Source organism: Platalea leucorodia (genome assembly GCF_965183815.1).
Source record: "Platalea leucorodia genome assembly, chromosome: 10".
Taxonomy (NCBI): domain Eukaryota; kingdom Metazoa; phylum Chordata; class Aves; order Pelecaniformes; family Threskiornithidae; genus Platalea; species Platalea leucorodia.
In genome coordinates, this window is record NC_138832.1 from 24519999 (window position 1) to 24532996 (window position 12998).

The 12998-nt window shown below is 51.8% G+C and overlaps 1 protein-coding gene across 5 annotated transcripts in view; it reads right to left on the reverse strand.

Moving 5' to 3' along the window:
• Positions 1 to 921: 921 nt before the first annotated feature.
• LOC309595863 (H(+)/Cl(-) exchange transporter 5) overlaps positions 922 to 12998 on the reverse strand; it is a 44892-nt gene continuing 32815 nt past the window's right edge. For 3 of the 5 annotated variants that reach the window (XM_082323336.1, XM_082323335.1, XM_082323337.1), the window contains 9 exons: positions 12731 to 12915; positions 11988 to 12110; positions 11290 to 11496; positions 10222 to 10302; positions 8790 to 9332; positions 7381 to 7567; positions 5590 to 5988; positions 3062 to 3278; positions 923 to 2235 (listed from right to left, as the gene is read on the reverse strand). In XM_082323336.1, the coding sequence (XP_082179462.1) occupies positions 2145 to 2235; positions 3062 to 3278; positions 5590 to 5988; positions 7381 to 7567; positions 8790 to 9332; positions 10222 to 10302; positions 11290 to 11496; positions 11988 to 12110; positions 12731 to 12915 (2033 nt within the window). In that variant the 3' untranslated portion in view covers positions 923 to 2144. Of the gene's footprint in view, positions 2236 to 3061; positions 3279 to 5589; positions 5989 to 7380; positions 7568 to 8789; positions 9333 to 10221; positions 10303 to 11289; positions 11497 to 11987; positions 12111 to 12730; positions 12916 to 12998 lie in introns of all 5 variants that reach the window. The other 2 variants (XM_082323339.1, XM_082323338.1) reach the window with 1 other exon arrangement.

Here is a 12998-nt window from a genome sequence, read left to right on the forward strand (position 1 = left end):
AAAAGTGGAAAAAAGCTTTGTCTTTCTGGCATCCCAAGCACGCCGCTGGAAGAGAAGCCTGCGCGCATGGGATGGGCTCTCCCAGCGCAGATCCCCTGGAGGGAGCCCCCAGGGAAGCGCAAGGCGGCGGCTTCTTCCCTGGACGCAGACCCGGACTCGCAGAGCGCCCACCCGGCAGAGGGGGACAACCCTCTCCAGAGGGGACAGAAAAGCACCTAAAGGCAAAGCTGCTGCTGCCACCAGGCGAAGCCTGCTGCCAGCCACGGCCGAGGCAGAAGGCGAAGCATCTCGAGCTGCGAGCGACTTACGGGCAGGCTGCGGTCCTCATTTCAACTCAGCAACCACCTCCGGCTGTACAGAGCCACCACAGACAAAGTCAAGGCATTTATTTTCTAAGCAGAAGGTGTCTGATCCATTGGTAACATCTTGGTTGGGTTCAGCTTTAAGCTACACAAGAATTCAAGACATCACCACCTCATTGCCAGGTTACAGCAGCGGCCGCAGGTACTCGCTGTTGGGTGGCTTTGGGAAATAAATAAGCTGGTTTCTGCTCCGAGGAGAGATGAGGCTGAGCAGCAGCAGCAGCACGGACACCCCATCACCCCCCGCCACCAAGCCCCAGCCGGGCTCTGCAGGCCCCGGGGGGACGAGGGGAGCCGTTACCGCAGCCAAGGCCATGCGAAGCGCAACGCCCGCTCCACAGCCGGAGGTTTGTCCCTCAGGAAGGGGAGTCGGAGCCCCCACTCCTCACTTCTTGGCCATTACTCAGCAGCTCGGCTCCCTTCTGCAGCCTCGGTGATGAGCCAGGGGCGAGAGGAAGCCCCGCTGCCACCGACGAGCCTCAGCCGCGGACCACAGAACAACATCTGCTACAGACCGAAACCACGATGAACAACATCGACCTCCGAAAGCATTCGTTTACCTTCAAAATTCCAGTAAACGGTCACAATTTTATTAACAGGAAAATAATTTGATGAGATCTGGGACCGGGACTTGAGGAGCACAGATGTGGAACGAGTTACTCGGCTGACAGTGGTCAGGAAGGGCTTTATTGCATAGTTGTTGGCAAAAGGAGAGACACCGAGCGGTGCCGGTACATGAAGTGGCAGTGTTGCCAATCCTAGAGCCGGGGTCCGGGCCTGAGCTGGGTGCGGGGCTGAGGAGAGGAGCAGGGAACAGCACACGCATCCCGTAACCGTCCCGGCGCGGGGCTCTCCGGCAGGGCATCCTCAGCCGCCTAAGACACTGCTGATTAAGGAAGAGGTCAGTTGTGCAATATCTACCGCGGACAGAGCTACCGGGAAGCGCAGTAAAGGCAGGGCAATAACTTAGGACTCAGCCTCTGCAATTTTAATGACATGCTCAAGGGAAATCAAGGAGAAGAAATCCTTAGGCATATACCTAAAAAAGGGATCATGATGAGAAGACAACTGTTAACGCCTTCTGCCTCCTCCTCGGGCTTCTCCTGGCAAGGCAGCGTCAGAGTAATTAAATACATTCACAGAAGATTAACCAAAATAAGCTTCTTCCCAATCAGAAACTGGGCCCAATTTTAAGGAGATCTGGTCTTCTGGGGGGTTTGGGTTGGGGTTTTTTTTTTTTTTTTTTCCTTCTTTCAGCAAAACATCCTCAGCCAGCCAATTTTTTTTTCCCTCCCCTATTTTGACTTTACAAGGCTCTTATTTTTGCCAAGTGGCTAATTGGGAATACACCACCCCTGAGTTACAACCGCGTCTTTCTGCCACCACCTGAACGCTGTGTGCAAAATCATCCTTCTCCTTCAAAGCTTCTGAAGGTACAGACCTTGTCTTTTCCTCCCCATGTTAGTAACAAGAGTTCAAATAAAATAAGAAGAGGAGATAGAATTCTATAGCATTTTGCTTTTACTCCTTCATGGAATATTTCCAATGCAACTTCACAAAAGCAAGGTAAATAAAGTCTTTTTTTTCTTCTAAAAAGAAGATTATGTTCCACAGATTATGTAGTGCAATTGGTTATCTGGTAGAAAAAAAATTATCTTCTTCAGCTTCATGGAAGGAAACGCTGAAAACTGTTCCATGGTCTCAATAAAAATAGGAAAGTATATCCAGGATCTTCTATAAAGTTTCTTTCGTGTTGAACCCACAATACCTACTAGTCTGCCTTTAATTGAAGAGTATAGAATCCGGGTCCTGGTTAGCCAGCTGTGCAATGTGCTTTAATACGTCCTTTTTGGTAATGATCCCGAGCAGCTTCCTGAAAAATGAAAAGAGGGTTTCAGCGCATCACCCCGCCGCGGCCCCCGGCTCTCCAGAGCGTCAGCGGGGCGACCGCCATTAAAGCGCCTTTTTGGAGCACAGCGCGGAGGCCCCCCACAAAGCGTGGCGCTCACAGGCCCCGACGGAAACTCCATCAGTACTTTGCACTAAAAAAGGTACGGAGGTTATAACCAAAAGACAAATATTAATAATTATTAATAGCCACTTTCTCCGACAAGCTCAACCTGAATGCCTAGCGCTGCATTTTAAGTGCCAGCACTCCCAGTAGCCGTGCTTTCCAAACGGCGCCGAAAGGCAGGCCAGAACGAGGGAGCCGGGCAGCGCGTCGGCGGGGAGCGCTGCCGGGCAGCGGGCTGTCGGTCCGGAGCCGAAGAGCTGGGCCGGCCCGAGCGCACCGCAGCAGGGAGCTGGTGCCGCGCTTCAGGGAACAGATCGCTCGGTTTCTGTCCTTGCCCTCGTTCCTTCCCACCCCACCAATGCACCGTTTCTGATCGACCCCAAAGCAAACTCAAGGAGTTACATGATAGACGCGGCCAGATTTGGGAGGAGGCCGCGAGCCTCCACCAGTTGGAGAGACCCATCACCCCCCGGAGCCCTCTCTTCGCTATACAGCCTCTACGTTACTGCTGCAACTGGAAGAGGCTCAGGGCTTCCACAATTGCTTTTTTCCAGATAACGATTGCTCCGGCTGCTGCTCAGCGCCCTGCACATCAGAGGCCTTTGCTCACTCGAAGGAGAGGAGGTTTTGACTCGGGTCTACGGGCAATCCTGGGACCCCAGGGCCCTGCCTGCAGCGTTCTTACCCGTTGTGAGTAACCAGGCACTGGCGCAATCCCAGCTTGCGGAATATATCCACCACGATTTCCATAGGCGTTTGGTCTGTCACCGTGAAAGGACTGAGGTCCAGGATGCTCCTGAGTTTCAGCATAGAGGGGGAGCTTGGAGGCAGCGGAGGAGAGTGGTCAGTGAAATAAATAATTGAAGTGCTCACGATCCCATCCTGCTTCTTCCGGGCGTTTTCTGGAAGAAGAAATAGTTGATTAAATATCATCCCTCCTTTCCTTTTCCAAACTGAAGAGCAGACCCTTTTCTCTCTCTGCCCACACTGGGATGGCCTCCGTTCCTTCCCTTCAGCCGCGCAGTTTCCCAAGGCAGCTGATGACCCAAGGAGGGTGCGATGTTTCCATCCTATCTTCTAATAACTACACCATAACCTCGAAGGTCTCCGAAGTTTCACCCCGGGGCGAGATCAGCACACGCTTTGCCTAACGTCAGGGCTGCCACGCACCTCAGCGTTTTGCTCTGGCCATGTAAACGCAAGTTCTGGAGATCTTTAACTTCCCAGTTTTAAGAGGAGGTAGATAAAATGCTTTGTACTTTTATCAGTCACCAATTTGGGCCCCATGCAGAGTGGCTAAAGAAGCATTTTTAAGCACTTAACCTACTGGCTCAGGCGCCATGCCCGTGACTAGGGCCAAGAATAGAAAACAAGTGAAGTACTTGCCGTCACTCAGATGTTTACACGAGCGCATTACACGCCTGCTACACAGGCAATCGCGATATCTGCCACGCTGCAGCTTCGATTTGATATCTGCATTCCGAGACCCACTGGGAAGGGGCTAGCCTGGCAGCCCAAACACCAGACCGCATATTCGGAGCTGGCCATCAAAAGCTAAATCCCGTCCCGTGGCACACAACAGTGCTTTACTGCGCATGTCCTGGGGAAAAGATTACTCTTACCGAGTCCCTGGAGACTCGGAATAACACAAATGCAAGAATTCACGGCCATACCACAAAGCAGCCTTACAGAAGGAAGGCAACACGCATAACTACAATATGCTAGTGCACTTTTTTCTGTATTTCGTTCCATATTGTCATACGCATTCGGCCAGATACTTATCAGAACGGGAGCAATATTCACGAGCTCCCAACGACCGTATTGCACATCCTAAAGCTGACACTGAAAACTTACCTTAAAAGAGAGAGGGAACACGTGGGGCCGATTCATAGCCGCAGGCAACGTAATGATAAAAACTACTCCGACTCTGCCATGGGACAAAGCTGGCTCAGGACCAAGCCCTCACACCACCCGCACGGAAAGTCATCGAGCTTGAGCTACGACAGGGCATTTACCCACACGCTGGAACGCGCCGCAGAGCTCGCGCGTCTCCAGCCCTCCACGGTCACGCTGTTCCCACCATCGCTTTCTGCTTTTGTCCAAGGGGACTGCTCTCACCGCTCGCTTGCGCCAGCATCCGCGTGCCCCGCAGACGGAGCTGGGGGAGCTAACCCAGCAGGGAGGGGAGACGGGTTCTCGGCTGGATCAGTTCTCGCATCCAGCTCACCACGGGGCTTGCACGAACTCTGCTGGCGTGAGGAAGCGCGTCAGCAGCTCCAGCTCACCTAAGCTCAGCGCAGACGCTTGGAGTCTGAGCTAGAGCTGGACACAAACCACAGGGACTCAACATGCCTGAGAGCGTGGGGCTGGGTACCCTTATGCCCAATCTTCACTCCAGCGCAGGCGCAATTTTTAAGGACTTACGTGCCCGTGTACCCCTCAACCCTACCACACAGATTTCTCCTGCTCCATCAAGAGAAGACATACTGTCCCGCCCAAGCCAGCAAGAGACAACGTGACCAGAACTTCCACTCGGGTCCCATGCTGGGAAACAGCACTTGCAGGTGTGTAAGAAACTGGAGAGCAAGAGGAACCTAAACGTGCCCTAAGTTATAATATGGCAATGGTGTTTCCAAAGGAGCTCCACTCACATCGCAGATGGAAACTGCATGCTTACCCGGTCCTGCCAGCACCGCACACCACCTGCCTCACAACCACCAACGCACCAGTGAAAGACCAGGCTGGCTTTCAGTGGTGAAGAGAGACGGAAGACTTTAACATCAGCACCGATATTTACAGGTTTGACAGCACCACCTCAGAAGTGACCCAATATTCAGTACAGGGACCAACCAGACTTTTTTCCTTAATGAAATATAATAAGGTTTGAGACATTAGCAGTTAAGAAAGCTTTCCATGTCCTGTCATCCACAAAGTCAGGAAGCCTTAGCTCTTGCTGGCAAGAAGTCTCATGCTTCACAACCGTGCCCTAAGGTTTATGAATTCAGCAGAGCCATGCTAATTGCACCGGGCAAGCCATCCCGTCCTTCGCGCTCAGTGCCTGCAGACCCCACGCTGCTCGGGGCTGGAGATGCAGGTGCCAGTAAGCACAGCCACCACCCACTACTGGGTGTTTAATTCGTCAAGTAAAGTACAGCTGGTGCCATTTAAGGCTTCAGATGGCATCATTTACCTACGCAGTACCTTGCCTCTTACCAATTGAAATGATGAGGTCTCTCCTGAGGACAAATCCAACGAGCCTTTGGGACTCCCGTGACACCACCACCGGATAGCCACTGTACGTGGTTTCATTGATGATGGTCTCAACGTCTTCTACGGTCATGCTGTCCTGAGTGATGACAGTCAGAGGAGGATCGCTCCTCCGCGGCCTCATTACGTCCATCGCAAGCGTCTTGTGTGAGAACTCTTCCTTGGCTTCCAAGAAAGGGTACCCGTTGAGGCGAATGTGGGCGTCGTAAATGCCTTCCCGCCCAATGGCATCAGCCACCCACTTGCTGGTCATGGCTGCTGCCATCAGAGGAACGATGTATTCCAGTCCACCGGTGAGCTCAAACATAATGACCACTAGTGACACAGTCATCCGGGTCACCCCACCTGCAAACAGAACACAGGCAGACAGACGACATCAACAGGCAGTTCAGGGGTTTCCAGGCAGGAGAGCTGTTCCGAGCTTGGCTGCGGCTGTCCTCTGCCAACGCGTCTAGAGAAGGTCTCGTATCAGCAAGCAGTCGTACTGCTGGACCCCCGCCTCACTTCAGCATTGCGGTGGAAGCCAAACACGAGCGAAACGCAGCACTGAAACCATCCGCCCCTTCCAGAACATCGTGCCATGGCCTGGCTTATAAGGGTTTGCTACGTGGTTTTGAGGCGTCTTTCCCTGCACTCCGAAGCAACCTTAGAAGACGGCTAACTTTCTCTCATGTTACTTCGCTAGATGCAAAACAGTCTGGCCGTGCCACAGGAGGGCCTCACAGACACCTCCATAGGCAGATTCATGAAATGCGGCCTGTGACAGGCAAAGGGCAAGCGTCACCCTGCCACCTCTGGTTACTCACGCTAATTCCCTAATAGCAAGGCCTTCGGACAACTTGCCTTCCAAGTTTGCCGGCTTTCAGCTAGACATTTTGACCACCATTCGTTACAATTTTGTAGGTTTTCAACACTAAAACGGTTGAGGCATTTCAAGAGTCGTCTTAAACATTGACATCATTTTTTACAACAGCATTTAGTCTCCGCATATTTTAATTATGCTTGTGAGATTCAAGTCCCAAAGCTACTCCCAAATAGTTTTGCTTCAATAACCATCTCCTAAAGGGGCACATACCCTTTAGTGCTGTCCAGAGGTAAACAGAACAGTTAATGACGTTAATGAATAATAAATATTTATTTTTTATCAATGACATGCAAACAAGAAGGTGTATCTCCTTTAAAAAAGACTAAAGATGGGCTGTTGGTAGCATGTTTTTATTGTTCCTGAAATGAGAGTTTCTCCTGATGCAGTAAAGCAGTCCCTTCGGAGTTAAACACGCTATTAGTGGAGGAGAGGACTGGGAATTGCAGTGAAAGTGAAGTTCAGTCACGTGCACCCGATTTCTCAAATTCGGCCACATGGAAGAAGTGTTACCACAAAACAGAGCACTTGAAAGAAGAGTTGCATCGTAAGATTTAAGGCCAGAATGGGAAGTAAAATGAATTAAAACCCCACAGGAAAAATCTGAAGTCCCTGGCCAGCCTCATTTGTCCTAGCTGCCTGTTCAGGAGGCTCCCCGCCGAAACCCGTCACGTCCAACGACAGGCTGGTGCTGGCAAAAGAACGCAAACAGGACGAGGAACACATCGCATGTTCCACTACAAAGTCTCCTGTTCTTGAGGTGAAGCCCGCTGCTACGGACTGCGAGAAGAGCAGCAGCGTTTCACGAGTACGCTTCTTCACATGGCCAACCAAGCCCAAAGCACAGCTCGGCCTTCAAAAGCCATCTCGCTTACCTAGACAGGCTGCAGCCCCAACCATTGCGTAGAGGCCAGGAGTGATGCAGTCGGCTCCTTGACTGCACCAGCCGCTGAAGATGGCCCAGTCGTGGTGGTAATAGGCCAGCTGCTCCACGGCCACTCCGAGCAATCTGCCTGCTATAGCACCCACCGCCATGCTGGGGATGAAGAGACCCGAAGGGACCTGCGAAAACACGCATCGGTAAATGCGCCGTTTCTCAGACGCTCCAAAGACCGGCGAGGGAAGTCTGAAACAGGACTGAGTTAGAGGTTACGCTGAAGTTACAACTGGCGAGGATACCTTGCTCTATCACCTCCGCCCTTCCTGCACCCTCGTGCTCCCGAGTCGCTGCAAGAGTCTGAATTTACTCCTTTCCGAGCAGGAGAACCAGCCACACAAGAGGCCAGTGTGGAACAGAACAAGCTTTTCTCCAAAGCTTATTTCCCAGGAGAATATAACAAAGCTCCACCTGCACACCGCTAACACTCCCCCATGCCTCTCCGATCACACGAGTACGCGTTTGTCGCAGGCGCGGGATTTCCCCACCCTGCTGCCTTCACGTACCGGGAGCGGAATCACCCTTCTTCCCCGGCAGAAATTCAAACTCCACCGTGAAAGCGAGAGTGCCCGGAATCAGCACAGACAGCACAAGTGACGCCCAGCAGAGCCACTGCCGGGCAGCTTCACCTCCGCGCTTCAGCTGGCGCAGGACACCGAAAGCTCCTGTTCTTTGAAGTCAGAGGATCTGCCCCCCTTTCCTTCACCCATTTGTCAGCCGCTTTCTCACACGTCTTACATCTTTCTCACGGGCTTGATGATGGCCCTTGAATGTCAGCAACCACCTCATGGCAGCAGCGATGCCCAGACCTCTGTGGTGGGGTCACCTTCTGGACCACTCGAGGAGGGGGGGGCAGGCAGGGATGCTCAGCTCCACCCACTGAACCCCCCTGCAGGAAAGCTCAGCCCTAGGCAGTATATCCACAGCTCGGGAGGCTGCCACCAACCCAGTTCAGAACCATCCGACCGAGGAACAGCTACGGTAAGTCAGCATTTACAAATTAAGATATTGACAGCTTTCCAATTAGCAATTACATATATATTGCATATATATCAAAAAGGCTTAAGGCAGGACAGTTTCGAAGCATTCTGTGTCTGGAACATGGGACCTGAAGCCCTGGGACACCAGCTTTAGTGACTGCATCTGACACCCGCACTCAGGCTAAAAGGTCTCTACTGCCCTCAGTTATGAGCAACAGAACAAATAATTGCAGTCTACCACCTTGCCCCCTTCTTAACAGAGCTTGGGGAGGAAAACCTGTCTGTTTATTGAGCAAATAAAACTCTAAGATGTGGGGTCCCTGCAGAGGACAAGAAGAACATGAGCTCCTTTACAGGCAGTTCTCACCTTCATGCCAAAGGTAAAGATCGTGATGAAGACTTTCATTACAAGGGCCAAAGCCAGCTGCCACATGGCTGTGTAAACTCCTGGGCCAGCAGCTCGGTCTGGCAGGTCATCCCCTTTGGTGCTGTTGAAATCGTTCACATACTCGCAGAGCTTGGAAGAGTCCAAAATCCCACAGTCGTTGAAGAGCTCAGAAATCAGCTCACTGGTGCTCATTCTGGTGTACTCGTTGGGGAAGGCCAGAACGGCTGTGATGGCAGTCACTACGAACACCTCCAGCACAGGGTATTTACCAAGCTTGGTCATCTTGCGCCGCCTGCACCAGGCAATGTTGCTGCGAATGAAGAAAGCTCCCCAAAGGCCACCAAATATTCCCAAAAGGATGAACGGCACAAGCTCCAGAAGATGCCACGGCATGTGAAACTCCACGTAGAAGAGAACCAGGCGGCTGTTCCCAAAGGGGTTGATGGAGCGCAGGGTAAAGGCAGCGACCAGAGCAGCGAAGAAGGAGCGCCACAGCGTCTTGAGAGGAAAGTAGTAACTGACCTGAAAAGGAAAACCAAAGCAGATTCGGTCACTTTAACACTCGTCACTACACCGATCGCTGCCCAGTAACAAAATCACCACTGCATGAAGTAAAAGCAAGGACTGAGATCGATGGGCGCTGGCTACGTACCCTCCTCTCCAGCCAAGCACCCCAGGCTTTATTCTGAGCTCCCGTTCAATGCGTACTGCAGTGACCAGGACGGGTGCTGGCCTGCGTACTTCCAATGCAGCAAGTGCCCCGAAGTGGAGGCGACTTAGGCAGACAATAAAAGCTGTTACAAATCAGCTATGAGCTGAATCCAGAGAACTATTTGCCTTGCGTGCTCTGCAAAGTCCAGAGGTGCCAAACAACAGTGCTTGCCATAGCTGCCACCACAACTATTGCTCAGCTGAGCAAAACCATCCCATTCCTCCTCTGAGCTAAGCCCTGAAGCAAGCAGTGGTGATCCACTTCATGTCTGGATCAAAAGAACAAGGATTAGAAGTTCCTTGGGAAGAAAAGGGGGTTGATAAGCCAGAGGAGTTTGCTCCCAGGCAGCCCGGGACAGAGTTGTCAGGAGAGCGTGGACATATGGCAAACAGGACAGAGGCCGTGGCTGTGAGCAGTCGGTGTTGCTGAGCACGGACAGACTGGGGGAAACCAACAGGTTTATTGCAAAGCTACGGAGAGACATCATCCAAAATAAACTATCCAGTATTTGTAACAATTACCTGAAACCCCAATAAGCTTTTAGGTTGCTTGGCCTTGTAAATACACCACCAATCTGTATTCAACAGGGTCTCCTTTCCACACCCAAGCAGTTACGAGTGGACTGTATTTTTAAATGAGCGGGCTCAGTTCTTGCAATAAAACAGCTCGCCAAGAGCTAACAGAAAATGCTGATGTTACCTCTTCCAGACTAAAGAGCACTCCTCCGATCGGTGCACCAAAAGCTACAGACACACCAGCAGCTGCAGCTGCTGATAAAACCTAAGAGAGAAACCACAGACAGTCAGACATTTTCAGCCCCCCTCCAAACCTTCCCCCTTTTTCTGTTTGTCTTTACTTAAATTTGTGCATTTTTTCATCTCCGGCGAGCGCACGGTAAGCCAGGGTCGGACCTGCTCTAAAGGCAACAGGGAAAAGATAGAGTGAGCGAATTCCCTAGGGAGAAGGGCTGCAAGTAGCCACAAAAACATTGGTGTCAGCATTTCAACAGTCCCACCCCCAAACCAGCAGAACTGGCATCGCTGGCCATTACCTTTTTCTCTTTCAGCTGCTTTAGGGCTAGGCTTTCACCTCAGATAAAGCTTCAGTAAACAGAATAGCAGCAGTTTCCCCCCCCAGGGCACACTGGCCGTTGCCACGTTTGCCTGTCTCGTATTTGTACCATTTCTCAGAAGAAGGTAACGCAGAGCAACCAGAGGTGCTGCGGGGCCACCCAAAACCCCGCCGGCCCACCGGGCAGATTCGGTCGGGTTTGGCTTAGCAGAAGGTAAATTGGCCAGTGTGATGCTACGCATCTCCCAGTAACCGTTCTCCGGCGACTTGGCCAGAGAAAAGCCTTACAGCAGTGGGAGGAAACACTCATGAGCTTCACATTAGACGTTAGCTCGGTTCTTACACCATGCCTGTTGCTGTGACCCTGAAAGCAAAGCCCTTCATTCTACTCCTACGGCCAAGGCCGGGTCCCTCAAACAGTCCCAACACAGTTCATGGCGTTGCAGGGCAAACAAACAAGCGTTGCAGAACCGGGCCCGCAGCAGGTTAGCGCCAGTGATCGCTCCCATCGCAAGTGAGATGACGACCTGCGCTGGGGAGACGCTGCGGTGTCGCTTCCTAACCGAGACGGCTTGTGCCCCAACGAGGCGTCGCGCCGAGAGCGTGCAAAAACGGCGCAATTCACATCCAGCGCGAAGCGCCAGACCCACCCGTCTCCCCGCGCCAGCCCCGCAGTCCGACAGCGTCTCGCCGTACCTCTCTGCGCTTCGCTTCGTTCTTCCTGTATTTGGTGAAGAGGTGACACAAGATGTTCCCGCAGCAGCAGGCGACGTGCACCAGGGGCCCCTCTTTGCCCAGGCTCAGCCCAGAGGACACCGCCAACACTAAGGTGATGGTTTTGATGATCAGCGTCCACTTGCCCAGGTAGCCTCTAATGATGAAACCACTTAAGATAGTTTTGATCTGGAAGTCAAGCACACAAAGCTCTACAGGCCTTCATTCAAGCCCTGGTCAGAGCTCCTGTTTTACTGGGCGCTCCCAATCCTGCCCTCAGCTTTCCCCTACAGCTTTCAGAGTCCCCCCAGCTACCAAAGGTAGAGTCGGTACGAATAGCCCTGCGTGCAAAGGCAGAGACAGCCCTTTGACTCCTTGCTTCAGGGCTGCTCTCCCTGCTGAAGAAAAATCCGAGGCTTTTGTAGCCCGTCTTACACAAATGGTGTGCTTTTGTTTGTACCTCCTGCAGTAAATGCCAAAACATTTTAGTTTTTAAAGGGACTGCATGGAGATTTAAGTACTTAGGATATGTTTTTTTCCCAAACTATTCCTGAAACATATATTAAGCCACCATCTAAAGTGCAATAAATTATTATTCCGTAGCAGGTATGCGTAATCTTTGGATGGTGGATCCCTACCCCGCCTTAAAAAAAACCCAATCCACTTTCGTTCTCACTCACCTCTGGGATCCCTGAGCCGCAGGCATAAGGAGCAAACCCCTTCACCAGTAACACGGCAAGAAGGGAGAACAACAAGGCCCAGATAACGTACATGAAGTAGTTGAGAATATATGCAAAAGCCCCCTGAAATGCAGAGAAAAGTTACCCAAATTAGATCGTTTCGACTGAGACCGCATCAAACCTGCGCGCTGAAGCACGCACACAGAACTAGCAGGCAAGCTCACACAGTTATCAGCCAAAAACGATGAGAACTACAGTCAGTCTGAGGTTTCAAGGAGAAGTCACATTTGCTGGGTTACGGGGATGCGAATCGATCGTATCTCCAAAGACCGCTATAAAACAGCGAACAAGGTACACAAGTAGCTCGGTACTGGGTAAGCGTCGGCCCAGTCAAGCGGGCTGCTCCACTGGGAAGAGCCTCCAGAAACGCACGGCTTGAGCTCGCCTGGCGTTCCTCTACAACGTTCATGGGCAAAGCATCCTCCAAGCAGCAGGTCTCAGACACAGGAGTAAAACACCGCACTTGTAAAGGTGTCAGTGTTTTGCTTCCCCTCCGAGGACAACACATAAGTAACTTGTTTGAGTTTATTTACACCCTTGGAAGACCCCAACGCTGAATGTTAAACCACTGAACCACCCAGAGCTTGCCCTTCTGGCATCTACATCCAGACCGCCAGCAAGGGACGACACCGGCTGGGGAAACGGGACATTTGGCAGCAAAACCGGTGGTGGGCACACGTCACCTCTCCGTGGCCGAGGATCAGCTGGGACCAGCTCTTCCACTCGGGACACTTGTCTCTGTCCGTGAAGGTCGTGTTGGATTTCCAGCAGCAGTGCTCATGGTTAAACCAGAAGCCTGCTAGACACACTCCTTCTTTCAAATCGGTCATCCAGTGGGCAGAAATGTCTATCAGACCCGCTAAGGAACCTAGTTTAAAAAAAAAGAAAGAAAATTTAATAATTGCCTTATGCAGACTCAAATATCTGAAGGTTACAGCCTGCCCTACTAAT